The following is a 15,275-nucleotide window of genomic DNA, read 5'->3' as shown; positions in this document are numbered from 1 at the left end:
CACAAAAATACTGAAGTGAGGGACTTCCCTGGTGGCACAGTGGTTAAGAATCCGCCTGCTAATACAGGGGACACGGGTTCCAGCCCTGGTCCAGGAAGATCCCACATGCTGCGAAGCAACTAAGCCCATGCGCCACAACTACTGAGCCTGCACTCTAGAGCCCATGAGCCACAACTACTGAGCCCACATGCCACAACTACTGAAGCCCGTGCACCTAGAGCCCGTGCTCCGCAACAAGAGAGGCCACCGCAATAAGAAGCCTGCGCGCCGCAATGAAGAGTAGCCCCCGTTTGCCACAACTGGAGAGAAAAGCCCATGCACAGCAACGAAGACCAAATGCAGCCAAAAACAAATAAATAAATAAAAATTAAAAAATAAAAAATACTGAAGTGAAATTTTTACATCTGTGGCTAGATAACTGGTAAAAATTCATTAAGGAAGCAGAAGCACTGAAACCTGAGGGATTTCACTATGAAGTTCCATTAAGACCAGCTTTTAAACTTTTGCATTAGGAAAATGTTTGGTTTCACTAAAGCTTATTTCTTAAGAAACACATTTCCAATCATGGACATCTTGATAAACCTCAGTTGTTCATAGCAAAAGTGTGATCAGTTACGTATATCAGCACAGTACTCTACCAGCTAAGCACTGCTCTGCTAGTTAATGAAAAAATTTACATCCCACTTTTTAGAGTTCACCTTTAAGGAGTCACATCAACAAGGAAACTTGTTACAAGTGGGAAAAGCCATCCAATTGTCCCTCCATATTTGAGGATTCAACCAACTGCGGATTGAAAAAAAAAAAAATTCCATAAGGTTGAATTTGCTGTGCTCCACCAACTATTTACATACCATTTACATTGTATTAGGTATTACAAGTAGTGTAGAGATGATTTAAAGTATACAGGATGACGTGCATACGTTACATGCAAATACTATGCCATTTTTATTGATATACAAGGGACTTGAGTGTCCTCGGGTTTTGGTATTCCTGGGGCTCCTAGAACCAATCACCAATCACCAATCCCCTATGGATACCAAGGGATGACTGTACTGAATATAAAACTTGCTTATTGTTTTGTAAGTCATAATATCCATTTTTGCTTATTTTCACTAATTATTTTAGAGTGATTACCAAAGAAAAAGTAAATGTGAGGATAAGATTCTTTTATTTTCACCCAAAAGCATCACTCCCCATAGCATCAACTTTCAACTGCTGATTTGGTTTTGTCCTAACTTCCATCACAACAAAATCAGAAGCCTTTCATACACTGACAGAGAATTACATTCACCTAAAAGTTCTCTAAATGCCCCTAAAAATCAACACCACTATTTGCTTTTATATTGGTTTTCATATTACGCTCTACCATGTCCAGTATGCCTGGCTCCTTATCAGAAGGTTGCAGTGTTTGAACAAAAATAAAAACAAATTCACGAAAAACCACACTTTTGGAACACTTTAAAGTCTAAATTAACATGCATTATAAACATAAGAAATGTAAATAACCCAAAATAGGGCTTTTCTAAAGCACAGTGGTTCTGTGTCATCTGCTTTGTACACAGTGTGCATGAATACACACGCCATCTGATAGCTTGAATCCAAGGTACTATACTGACTTGTTTTCCACACAAGTCCTGTATCCATTTATCACTTCCTATCAGTAATATAAGATCTGTATGAAAATTAAAGTTAACACCTACCTAAAACTATGCTGTCTACAACAGGAGCATTATAAATGAGGCATTAACTTAGACCCAGCCCAGCAGCTCTCCCCAGAGTAAGCAAGGCAAAGAGTGATGAGAAATTTCACCTGTGCAAGAACCTAACCACTTTCTGCATTCTGTACTAATGCTTTAAGGAATCCAATGTTATTTCCTGCTCTCACCAATGACCTTTCCCGGCCCCCTTGTGTTCTAGAGTATCAAGAGTACTTATCGCCACCTCCCCACTCTCCATTAACCCCATGCCAGAAAGAAAAAGTATATACGCACCTTAAAATCTGTATTATTGATATATTCAAATACCAAAGCTGGTGTCTTTGACTGCAAGAGAGAATATTAATGCTTTGTAAGTTTCAAACAATAAATGTAATTTGCTTCTGTTGTACTGGCCTACCCCCAAATCCCACTTAGATGAAAGAGATTCACTCATCAGGGAGAGCCTATTAAGAAAGAATCCTCTTGAAATTTTAAGTTTGGAATTTGCTTCAAAACAGCTGGGGATGGTGGTTGGTGGGAAGTGGGTGGGGTATAGATGAAACAAAGTTGGCCACAAGCTGATTAACGTGAGCTGAAGTTGGGTGATGTGTGCAGGGAGGTTCATTATACTATTCATTTTATTTTGCAAATGGTTGCAAAATTTCATAATAAAGGTTTTCTTTTTGTTTTTTAAGAAGAGTTGTATTCTCTGACCAACCTGTCAGTGGGCCTGGCACATTATGTGAAGATTTATACTCTTCAGTGTTCCAGGTTGCCAACTACAAAAGGAGTGTTAGTTTTCATCTTGGGTTAATGAGCCAGATGCATTTTACAGAATTATCATGGGTCTTGGGAATTTATTACTGGTCTTTTTAGGATCCAAAAAAGTCTATAATTATCAATAAGGTAGAATGTGAAATTATTGCCTTGGCTAGGGACAATAAGAGAATGTCTCACGTTACAAAGATGTGTTTCCCCCACAAATCATATAAAATCCAGTACTTTTGAGTACTATAATCTTTAATGCAATGAGTACAAAATGTTCAATATTTCCTTGTGTAAATACAGATATTCAAAAGTCAGGTTTACCTAAGTAAGGTAAAATAATGCTAACTGGCAGTAACAAGCTTTCAAAATTGAGAGAAAAGCAGGGGCTTAAAGGATTATAGGAAGAAATAAAATCATCTTGGAAATCTTTACGGCTGTGAAGTTTTGCTCAAGGAAGCAAGTAAAAGTTACCTAGGAAATAGGCCACAGTGCATGCATGCAAGTCTTTGAGCAAGCAGCAGACCTGGTGCAAGGATTCCTCACTAGCCCAATGCTGAAAGTTTCAATAAGACCACCAGATCTCTCTATAGGCTGGGAGCAAGCCTGTCCCCCTACAAGTTAGGGGATGAGGGTTCCCTATTGGTTTTCATTCACCTTGATTTACTTGCGTTACGTACCATGTAAAACACATACATGCTTTAAGTAACAAATTACAAAAATAGTAAGACAGGAATCATTAAGTTCTGTTAACTTAAAAAAAAAAAAAAAAAAGCAAAATGAAGATGCTCTAGGTATAAAACTACATACTGGCCCACACTGCAGGCCATTTTCAAGGATTATGTAGTCCAGAGTTAGTCACTGTAAAATCAATCTGAGCTGATAAGGTTGGGATACATTTTTAATGCCTCGGATAGAATCCAGCATACAACCATCCTTCTCGATCTTTTCAGGGTCCAAAAGGAAAAACTTTTCTTTTTTTCAATTCAATGATACTGTGTAATCTTGGGCAAATTACTTAACCTCTGCAGACTTCAGTTTTCTTATCTATACAATGTGACAATGTGGACAATAATGTTACCCACCCCACTGAATCGTTGTGGGGATTAAACCACACGATACCGTTAAACACTTAGAACAGTGCCTGGCACAGTAAGCACTCAATGCATGTTAGCTACATTATTATGAGGATGTGTCTTTAGCAGACAGAAACAAAGACCTACTTCTTAAAAAGCTATCATGGGAGAACAGGGAAATAGATGAGGTAGAACAGGTAAAGAACAGAAATTGAATGGGAAGCTTGGCTAATCATAAACACTTAAGGTTAAGTTATTCCCGAGGGGGAGAGAAAACAAAATTAAACAGCACATTTAAAATGGCTAAAAATTAAGCATTTTAACAAAAATATTTAAATTGCATCTGCATATACAATGTGAGCCCCGATGGTGGATGCTGAATTAAAGACCAGTATGAGAAACAGCAAGATAGTGACCTCAACGGGTCTGTGGGGCTGTGATCTCTTCAGCTCTCTATGGCAAGTGTCCACATGGAGACACTTCCTATTTCCTTCTATAAACCCAGATTTTCAAATGTCAGGCTTACTTAAGTGAGGTAAAATAATGTTAATTGGCAGTAACGAGCTTTCAAAGTTGGGAGAAAAGCAGGGCCATAAGGAAATATTCAGCAAATGTTTGTGGGCCAAATCAAAATAATGAGGTAATAAACCTGGGACAGGGATTTTTTTCTACATAAACTTTTAGGTTCCATAAAAGTGGCGGTGGCTATTTTATCATTGGGCCACCATGATTTTTTCTGGTTTTCAAAATCAGTTAGTAGTAAAGACAAACACAATCATTCCCACTATATTATAATGATGTTTCTCATTATTTTCAGGTTTTGTGACATTGGCATACACACACACACAAACTCTCTCCCGCAACCACCAGGCACCTACCACAGGGTCCTTCACAGTGTCAATCAGCTTAATGATATTTGTTCCACCACGAAGGTTCTCCAGAATCTTAACCTCTCGTTTTATCTTCTTTTTCTTCACTGGCTTAAATACACAAGAGTAATCAGAAGTAAGACTCCTTTGAAGTTAATAAATAAAACTTTAAAACAATGTTTATATCAAATGGATATTGTACTATCTTGCACACTGTGTTATGCTAAAGGCCATGTCTAAATTAGAAGAAAATAAAAGAAAAAAAAGAGATAAAATGGGCCTGCTCATAAGAATCAAATAATTCATGGACTCATATAGCTTATGTGTCAAGTCTTTAAGTAGTTACATTTAGGGCATATAAAAATTTGAATACCCATGTCATACTTTAAAAATAAAATGCTTACTAGATAACTAACTGCCAAATGGAAAATGTTATAGCTCTGAACAGCTGTCTATCATGCACTCACAAATGGAAAAACTGAAACAAAATGGTGAGACACCTGCTCTTCCAACGGGTTGCATGTAATTTTGTCTTCTAGGAGTGAAGACCAGTTCACTGACATCAAGTTACAAACTTGTTTCCCAGCTGCTGGCTCCCATGTCCTGTCTGCACTCCCATTTCCTTAATATCTAGAATCTGAAATCAGTTCAGAGCTAGTAAAACTTCCCAAGAGATCCCATTCCTAAAGAAAGAGATGATGGATCAGCAAAGGAGAAAACTGACCTCTGACACAGCAGTGACTGAAAACTCCCGCTACCTACTAACCTTTCAATCTGTTGGACAGAAAAATCAAAAACCTTAATCAGAAATACTAGCATTATACATGTTATTTCTTGTCTTAAATGGGCTAAAGAGTTTGAAGAAGAATAAAAGTAGTTCTGGAAAAATAAGCATTATCATAATCAATCATGCTTTATAAAGTACTTATAAAGTACTTAAACAGTGACTGGCATATAGGAAGCAGTCAATAAATGTGAGCTTTATTATTTTCAAAATTTTAGTTAGTAATAAATCATATTTCATCCTCACAAAATTCCTATGCAGTAGACTCAGGCAAGTTGAGCTATTTGCCCAAGGTCGCACAGCTAATTCTAAAAAGTGGGGGCAGGATTCAAATCTAGACAGTCTGACTGTAGGCCTCACTCTTAGCCACTGCGCTTTCATTTCCCAAGTGTGGCTATGGAAGAAACATAACTGAGGAAAAGGAGTATTCCACCACTGAGACACTGTTATAAAAAGCACAGGCAAAAAGAGTCCAATGGATTAGCCACGAAACAAGACTGAAAAAGCCTTGTGTGTATGTGGTGGTGGTGGTGGTGGTGGGATGGGGGGAGATGTAATATACACACATGCCAGAGAAACCTCTTGTTGGTCACCAAGCTACAGCTTTGAACACACAACAAAACAGAGAGATTATGAAATACAGAACAACTGCATCACCTGTAAGAGGGTGCTCAGTTGAGAGACTGGAATCTGGCTGCATTCTTCCAAGCCAGCTGCCACAATCATGGCCACTCCACTTGGTCAGGGTTTTCAGTAGAATAGATCTGGCTACTGTGGTTCTTCCCCACGTCCACTTAGGAATTTTACTCCTTACTTCCCTTTTTCATAATTACAGAGCTCAATATTTTGGGAAAATGAAGCACTTGAATATGAAGTACAACTTGGTCAGAAAACAGCCAGAGAAGGATATACTACAAAATAAGTAGCCTATAAGCTTCAAAAATGTCAATGTCATGAAACACACAGACTGAACAACTATTCCAGTTTAAAAAGATGACAACTGAATATAACACATGGTCTGGGATTTTCCTTTGCTATAAAGAACATTATAAGGACAACTGGCAAATGAGAATGAGAGCTGTAGATTAACAGCACTGCATCAGTGTTAATTTCTGATTTTTGATCATGGCATTGTGCGTTATGTAAGCAATTGTTCTTGTTTTTAGGAAACAGAGGAAATTAGGGATGACTGCAATTTCCTCTCAGGCACTTAAGACATGTAAAAGAAATATAATTATTTATATGCACACACATACACATCTATGTGTATATATATGAGAGTGAGAGAGAAGAATAAAACAAATGTCAATATTTGAGAAATCTGGGTGAGAGATACGGGAATTTTTGCAATTTTTCTGTAAGTCTGAAATTTTGTTAGTAAGTTAAAAGAAAAATAAAAGCTGGCTATCATATCTAAAAATTTAGCCAACGATACCAGTATATTCAATGTAAGAAAATTCTAGAGGCAATAGTCTAGAATTCTAGAGTCACTACTGGAAAGCAGTTACACATCTGTGGGAGTGGCAACAGAGGGAGAAAAACACAACAGCCAGAAGAAGCCTGTGTTCACCAAAATCCCTCTTCTCCCTCTAACAGTAAATTAGTACAGGGGTAACCCATTAAATAAGTTGCTCCTATGACAATGCCCCATATAAAGCCTTGCTTTGTTCTCCCGTTATTCAGCAACAGATCAGGCAGGTACCCAGTTCCTGGACAACCCAGTTAAGATGAACATATTTTTCATTATGTCTAAGGTAACTTATAGAGCACGTGAAGCATATTTTTTTGCCCAATTGTCACCTGTCCAATAACTTCCCAAACTAGAGACTGGGGACAGCAGGACAATTCTGAAGCGGCACAATGGAGTCACACTGCAGCTGGAGTTCTCACATACTGACAAAAGACAAAGAGACTGTAAGAAAAAGGAGAGTGCTGTACAGCTCAGGACACTCCCCTCCAAAGCAAGGGCACCAAGTCTCTACAGGACCCAGGCTACGGGTAACTCCCTTTAGCCTCAAGCTCACTCCTCTGAACCTAAGAGATGCTCCAGAAGCTGAAAAACCAATGAGCTCCTAGGGAGTGAAAGCAAAGATTTAAAGTCTATAAAAAGAATTGAAGAGAAAAAGTTAGGATTTATAAGGGAGGATCCTTGCATCCGAAGGAAAATAGACCATGAATTTTTATAGAAATAAGGATGCTCTGACCCTCTAGCCCACTGTCTGCATTCATTCACCGTCACTAAAGTGGAGAATACATTTCCATCACAATCACATCATTTCACATTTCATCCTGCATGCTAGAAAAAGTCCCTGTCTCACCTAAGGTTCATTTATTCCAATTCAGAGAATATCTGGTTCTAACTGAATCAGTTTAGCTGCTTAACAAAACAAAAAAATTTAAACTCAAAGTCTAGTAGATAAAATGGCAAAAAGCTAAAAAAGAAATTAAAGTATTAAATCAAGTTTCAATAATAAATTAATTTTGGCACACACCTAGAGAGAATATTTAAAGGGGAAAAACTCATTTAAAATGTTCTGTGCATGAGCTGTGAAAAGAAAGAAAAACAGATTTTTTTCAGAACGTTTCTGCTCACAGGCGAAGAGTCCCAGCTATTCAGGAGAACCTTGTTCAATGTAATCCAAGAGTAAGGTCCTTTTTCTCTTTCCCTATTCACCAACATTAAACATTTTAAAACAAAAGACCAATTTAGTATTGGCTGCTTAGAAAGACAAAAGTTGATAAGGCCAGTAATCTGTCCTATTTATTCACAGCAGATTTTTAAAAAGCCAGATCTGAGAATGATTTCAATTACCAGCATTTAATTGTGACTGAATTTGCAAAGTAATGTCTACCAAAGGCGTAAGAATTATGACCTCAATAAATGCCAGCAAATGTTAATAGGCAAAGTCCTGTTTTAATTTCTTTCCAGGCATAACTGAACTGATAAATTCAAGGAAGGCAGGAATATAGCTCAGAACTTTCAAATCTGGGATTACTTTTATTCCACTACCAAAGCAACAACTGCCCCACTAAGATTAATTTCATCACCTGCAATAAACAATTACGATGAACAATGGTTGTCAGGAATGTAGGATAGAGTAGAAAGAAAGCTCAGTCTGGATGATGGCTTTTATTTTATTACCCTGGTAGCATCTCTAAAATCCATTACGACTGACCTAAATATAAACATTATCTGAGCAGAGCAGTGTTTATTTCTTCACAGCAAATTTGCCCCTAATCTTTCAGCTCTCGTCTTCTCAATTACATTATCAACGTCTTGAACTGTTTATTCTAGATTAAAAAAACATTTTTTATTTAAAAATGTGAGGCACATAGCAGGCCTTCTGAATCTCATGGAGAGGATGGTACAGTCCTTTCTACTACTGGTTCTGCTCCCTGAGCAAGCGATCAGGATGAGACTTGGAAGAACTGTATGGGTTAAAAAAGTATAAAAACACTTGTTCTTGTGGTGTCAAACAAGAAAGGAAAGTAACATTTCACTTACGCATTAAACATGCTGCTGTGGATACAAACCAGAGAACCCAAGTCTGGGTCCCTATGGCTCTCTGGGCTTTCATCTATCCCACACTTCAACCAGCAACCCTCTGATGTCAAATATTTCCCTTCAGAAGAATAACTCCAAAAATCATTGGAAACAAATTAATTCCATTTGACTTCCAGTGAGTGTTTGGCCATCTTTCCAGTACAGTTCAGAACATCCAGCAAATGTCCTACTTGTGCCCCTCACATCTACCAAGACTCCATGGCAGGGACCGAAGGTCGTGAACCTAGTGCTTCTGCCCCCCACCAGCCATGGAACCCTGAGCAAACTGCAGGTTCCCCTGGGTCTGTAAAAAAGAGGCTGGGTTCTAATAATACCTGCACTCCCCTATCCTGTGACTCTGTTTCACAGGTTAACCACACTCTCAATGTCTGACCCCACAACCACAATATTAGAAACAGCACTGACTAGGTTCACAATTTTTTTTTTTTTTTTTAATATTTATTCATTTATTTATTTGGCTGTGCCGGGTCTTAGTTGCAGCATGCGGGATCTTTGTTGCTGTAGGCAGGATCTAGTTCCCTGACCAGGGATCGAACCCAGACCCCCTGCATTGGGATCGTGGAGTCTTAGCCACTGGACCACCAGGGAAGTCCCCAAATTTTTATTTTTAATACTTTAATAATACTCTTTTTAACACTTTTTATACCATGAGACGTGTGTAGAAACTAGAAATCACCAAAAAATTTAGATAAATTAGTATTAATGTCTTGTTTCAGGACAATGATGTCTTGGCACACTTGCCTAATAAAGTAAAAGGAGGGTAAAAAACCTAGCAGCTGATGAAGTAGAAATAAAGGAGAAAGCACAGAGCAAACATCATTTTGATATAACCTAAACAGCCACCCGCCCACTAGGAAGCCCACTATGAAGTAACTAAAAAAATCTGTAATCAACAGTCATCTCATCCTTCTTTTAACACTACCTCCTGCAAGTACAAAAATTTAAATATACCTACAAACAAGTAGGCTAAACATGCTGAAAAGATAAACTTGTATTACCATCATTCTTTGTTTGAAGCTTGATAATTATTTCTGGGGGGAAAAAATGGACAGCCAAGCTCTTTGTATAAAATAAGACTACCGGGCTTCCCTGGTGGCGCAGTGGTTGAGAATCTGCCTGCCAATGCAGGGGACACGGGTTCGAGCCCTGGTCTGGGAAGATCCCACATGCCGCGGAGCAACTAGGCCCGTGAGCCACAACTACTGAGCCTGCGCGTCTGGAGCCTGTGCTCCGCAACAAGAGAGGCCGCGATAGTGAGAGGCACGCGCACCGCGATGAAGAGCGGCCCCCGCTTGCCGCAACTGGAGAAAGCCCTCACACAGAAACGAAGACCCAACACAGCCAAGAATAAATAAATAAATAAATAATTTTAAAAAATAAAAAATAAATAAAAAAATAAGACTACCAACAGGAAGCCTAATATGAGGATTTCCAGTCCTTGCAGCATGGGTCCAAAAGCCTGCACATTTGTTTTTTAAAAACTGGTATTGCTCTTAACTTCTACTTAGAAAATAGCAGTTGAATTTGAAGGATCCCAAGGACTCTAAGAAGAGATGAAATCCATACATAGGTGATACTCACAAAGTGCTATAAGTTGTCCAAAATGGCCAAATGTTTTTATTTCTGTCTATACCTTCCTAAGAGGTCTACAAAGGAACTGAAAAGTTGACTTTTCAAAATCAAGATGAAACCTCAGGCACAAAAGTGGTTTTCTACCCTGCTATATTAACCCTTACCACCCCCGCCCCCCATCCTCGGCCTTTTCTCCTCAAAACAATTTCTGTCAAAAAAGATATGACCTCCCTATTGATTGGAAAGTTTTCTTTGAAGATTTCAGACTCAGGATCTCACTTCAGCATAGACAGAAACATTTTGCTCACCAATTTCTAAATTCCTAAAACCTCTTAATAGCCCCAATATCTTCTCATCACAAAAATACTGAGAAATCTACTGATGTAAATTAAATGATATAAAATCCCTCTGTGGTCATTCGTCATCCAACCATTGTCATATATTGAAAAGGACTGGATGGAATGTTCGCCAAAAAAGCAGGCAGCCCCTGTCCTCAAGGAATGTACCCTCTGTCTCAGTCACAATGTGCACATCAATATATAATTCCTTCTTGAAGTTGAAATACAGTACGCCTAGATGAAAAGGAAGCTTTTTCTGGATTCCTTCAAATTATGAGCAACCAGCACTCTGTTAAGGAACTAATTTCCTGTGGCCAAGCACCACAACAGTAGGTATTAGTCATAACTTTGACTTATCTGAATAGGGGCACTTTACTGAGTAAAGACCCTATTCTTTTTAAAAAACAATACTTTTAATCTACTTTAATTCAGCCTGTCAGAACGAGAAAACCCAACAATACCATTAATAGTTTCTTACTCCATCCATCAGACAGAACAAAATCTGGACAGAAATGTCACAGGGCTTTGAAAAACAGAAAGTGAGTGTAGTTTTCACCAGTGGAAACAAGGTGGTTCAGGCTGCACTCTGAGAAGAACTTGTGTGGAAAAGATACAAGAAACAACACTTCATTAGCTAGAGCATCAAGGGGGCCTCCCAAGTCTTATTCGAGAACACTGGAACTTACTCTGTGCTCAACGTTAAGATCTTATAACCCAGTGCTAAAATGAGCAGTAAGAGACAGGAAGAAATAGCAAACAGGAGTTCTGGCTAAGGGTTATTTCAACATAGTGATGTGAGATATGTTTCTTTGTGCCTACATTTCTTGTCGGTTAAAAATAACCTTCAGCTTCCATATTGGGTTCCCTAAACATATCCTCCGAATCTTTAGAGCAGGGGAAAAGCTATCCAGCAACTGAGGCTATGAAGCTCTCTACAAGGATGACTAAAGGGCAACGTGATGCTTCCCTAAATGAATGTACTGTTATTTACATGTACACCTGAATGTTGTTCCTTTTCAAAAAAGACACTACAGGAAGTTGCACACTTACTCTAAAAATGCTACCGTCGCACACATGTTTAGACATTTTTCTGGAATTGCTTTAGAGTCAGCAGTTCATTCTTCTGAATGTACAGCAATGGAATGTGGATATTCCTAATTTCAATTTATGCCTTGCTTAAAATTTCCTAAAGAAATTTTAAGCAGCTTATATAAAAAACATTTATTATAATGTATAAAGAAAAAAATTGTATGCCTTTGCCAGGTGATTTCTCTGAAGAGAACATTTCTTTCAATATTTATGCTTGTGAAGAAAAACAAACAAAAAAGATCACGTGACTCTGTAGGTGCAATTCATATTTAGGGAAGAGAAGAGTCAAAAACTCCACGTCTTTAAAATCAGTTCCTCACTTCTTACCCCCGTGTTTCTGACAGCACAAATAATTTGCCTATTTCTCTCAACTGCAATCCTGCCTCTTCATCACTAGGCCAGGATGGTACTGCGTAATAGAGATGATCACTTTTTGGAAAGGTGATTTTCAGACAGTCTAAGCCTGACCCCTCTTTCTAAATAGGGACACAGCTGCCCTAACTCTACTTAAGATACAAAAACATCTTTTCAATCCCACATTCTTATTCACAAAGCCTCTTCAAAATGGCCACAATGTAACTCTTGTATGTGTAAAAGTGCTTATATTAACTAACTCTTTGGTCATCTCAAGATTTCACTAAATGACATGCACACATATTAAATAATCTGGCAATGATGAATACCCTTCACAGATTCTAAGAATTACTTTTTAGTACACCCTATAAAACATTATCAGAGCTACACAGTTACCTGAAGATAATTTAGCCAACTCTTCATGCTCATTAAGATCATGCCTTCATTCAAGAGATGACAAAGGTGTATCTTTAACAAACTTAGGCTGCTAAACCAGATTCAGGCTGTTTTGTTCCCATTATTATTTTAGTGATTTTAAGTGTATTCTCCACTGCTCCCAACTTCACTTTTACTAGCTGATAAGCAACAATGAACCTTCCTGACACAATTGACTCACTATATCCACCCCACCTGAAACTTTTATCACCAAAGGAGAAAAAACAAGTGATTATCCACTGAGGTGTTTCCCTCCACTCAGGCTTCAAGCTCATCTTTGAAGCTACTCTGTTTCCAACTTTCTCTCTGGAATAACAAACTCAGTACTCAAGGAGCTCCTGGATTGAGGGGATCTTCATGAAAAGGCTCTTCTTGCTCCTGAATACCTGTTTACTTTGTAACAAATGGAGCCCCTTTGGAATTTTCACTTTGGGACCCCGTAATTACATTTCAGAACAAGAACGTTCCTGAACTATCATGCTTAGATTTGGAACAGGTCTGCGTATTTTCTTGAAAGTTCACAGGAAAACGGAGTGGGAGGAGTAGCAGAGAGACATCAGGCAGAAGATATGCAAAATGAGAGCTTGTACTACTCATTCTAGAATGTGGCTGGCGTAGTTTATATCCTCCTGACCTGTGAAAAAGAAATTTTAATGCCACTCATAAGACACTCACCTTGAGAATTTTTACAACCACTCTCTCATTGTTGGTGATGTTAATGGCCTCAAATACTTCACTATACTTTCCCCGACCGAGTTTTCGAACCAGCTGGTAATCATCTTGATTACTGTGAAAGGCAAGAAAGAGGGACACATAAATGCCAGCATTTGGGATTAACTGAGCCTATGCCCACTACACACCCCCATCCAGCCGCTTCCATTAATCAAGCACTTGGAACTGTCTATATACATCATGCCACGACTCATTACCTAAATGAAAGCCACAACATAAACTTGGCTCCCTTCACTGGACGCAGATCCGAACCTAACTGGTCCCTCATTAACTTGGGGGAGATGAGGTAGGAAGGCACGGGTCTGAGCCAATCTAGAGAGGTGAGCAAAGAATCACCATCCTGGAGGCTCCGAAGTGCCCCTCTGCCCACAGCACCTGCCTTATACTTCACATGCCGAAGGTAGGCAGCTCCTCCTTTGAGAATCTGGACGTCTTTAAAAAATTTCCTCGCACCCAGCCTCATTTCAAAAAACTAAAAAGGCAGAGAATTTTAATAGCTCAAGAATACAGCTGCTGACTTCCCACCCCAATAGAAACCCCAAACCGTGAGAAGGGCCGCTCCCTCACTTGCACCAGGCTCTGGTCTCTGGACCCCTACACTTGTCAGTAAGAAAGCATTCCCTGGGGTGAGCGGGAGAGAGGGGTGCGCACGGCGGAGAGGAAGGAACGAGAAGGGGGAGAGGGAGACGAGAACATAGTGTGTGTGGGGGGGGGGTCTGCCGCCCACCCCAGACCCGAGGAAGCACGGGCCCAGAGGGGAGACAGATCGCTGGGGGACAGATCGCGGGGAGCGAGTGCGGTCTGCATCGGGGGGCGGCCGGGCGGGGGTGGGGGTGAGAAGGCCCGGCGGGGGACGGCGGCGGCTTTACCCCCAGCTCGGGACGTGAGCCTCATAGTCCCAGTACTCGCGGCTCCTCAGGCTGTTCACCTCGGCGTAGACCCGGGCCCTGCTGCCCGCGGCCGGGCCGGGCATGGCGGGCGGGACCGGGGGGCGCCGCGGGGCGCCGAAGGCGGCGGCGGCGCGGCGGGGGTCGCGGGGCGGCGGGCGGAGGAGGCGGCGGGCAGCGGGCCGCCGGAGGAGGAGGAGGAGCGCGGCTGCGGGCGTCCGCGCCAGGCCGGGCCCGCGGGGGCGGGCGGGCTGGGGGCGCGGGGGGCGCCGGCCGAGCCGGCCCGGCCCTGGAGCGGCCGGCGGGGCGGCGGGGCGGGAGGCTCTCGCGCTCCGCGGCGGCCTCCGCTTGGCTCGCGGCCCCGCGGCGGCGGCGGCGGCGGCGGCGGTGGCGATGGCTGCACCAGCAGCGGCAGCCGCCGGCCGGGAAAAGGGTAGCGGCGGCGGCGGTGGCGAAGAAGGAGGAGGAGGAGGAGGATACCCGGAAAAGGGACCGCGCTCACTAGGAGCGGCCGTCGCCCGGCCCGAGGCCTCCCGGGCTCACAGCGCCCCCTGCTGCGCGGGGGGACCCGCCCAGCGGTCCGGCCCCGCCCCCCGGCCCCGCCCTCCAAGGCTACCTTCCAAGTCTCCCCATCCTCGGTCTGGCCTAATGCACTCATCACGGAGCCTCGTCCACCCACAGGCTACTGCCCTAGAGGCTTACCCCTCGTATACCCTTTTAGGACTCTCCTAGAGACCCTTACCCAAAGCTCTCTACCCTCTCGTCATCCAGAGTTTACCCAGCCCAACCTCCCAAACGGACCCTGTTGTGACCTTTTTGTCACCCAAAGTTCCCATCGAGTCCCTCCCTAATGACTCGCTCTTACCTCTCAGAACCTCTCCTACTCAAGAGAGTTCCCCATCCCTCCCAGAGACACCCCGTCTTCCCCCAATGGACCCTGCCCTGTCACCCAGAGACTCTTGAACCTCCAGACTTCCCCTTCTCTCCTCATCCAGAGCCTTTCTCACGAAACCCTTCTTTTACGCTTTCCCCCAAATTTCCTTCCAGAACCTTCCCTAAGAACCCTCTGTATGTTCACTTCTGTCACTTGGTTAAGTTGGAGTCAGCCGGGT

The 15,275-nt window shown here is 41.7% G+C and overlaps 1 protein-coding gene across 3 annotated transcripts in view; it reads right to left on the bottom strand.

Moving 5' to 3' along the window:
* CSNK2A2 (casein kinase 2 alpha 2) overlaps positions 1-14,836 on the bottom strand; it is a 39,515-nt gene extending 24,679 nt beyond the window's left edge. For 2 of the 3 annotated variants that reach the window (XM_082368988.1, XM_082368989.1), the window contains exons 1-4: positions 14,205-14,836; positions 13,220-13,331; positions 4,417-4,518; positions 1,992-2,042 (exon numbers count right to left, since the gene is read on the bottom strand). In XM_082368988.1, the coding sequence (XP_082225114.1) occupies positions 1,992-2,042; positions 4,417-4,518; positions 13,220-13,331; positions 14,205-14,821 (882 nt within the window). In that variant the 5' untranslated portion in view covers positions 14,822-14,836. Of the gene's footprint in view, positions 1-1,991; positions 2,043-4,416; positions 4,519-13,219; positions 13,332-14,145 lie in introns of all 3 variants that reach the window. The other variant, XM_082368990.1, reaches the window with a different exon arrangement.
* Positions 14,837-15,275: the final 439 nt, after the last annotated feature.

This window comes from Balaenoptera borealis (genome assembly GCF_965194805.1).
Source record: "Balaenoptera borealis genome assembly, chromosome: 19".
NCBI lineage: Eukaryota > Metazoa > Chordata > Mammalia > Artiodactyla > Balaenopteridae > Balaenoptera > Balaenoptera borealis.
The sequence above is the reverse complement of the archived record's forward strand: the minus strand, read 5'-3'. Positions and strand labels throughout refer to the sequence as shown.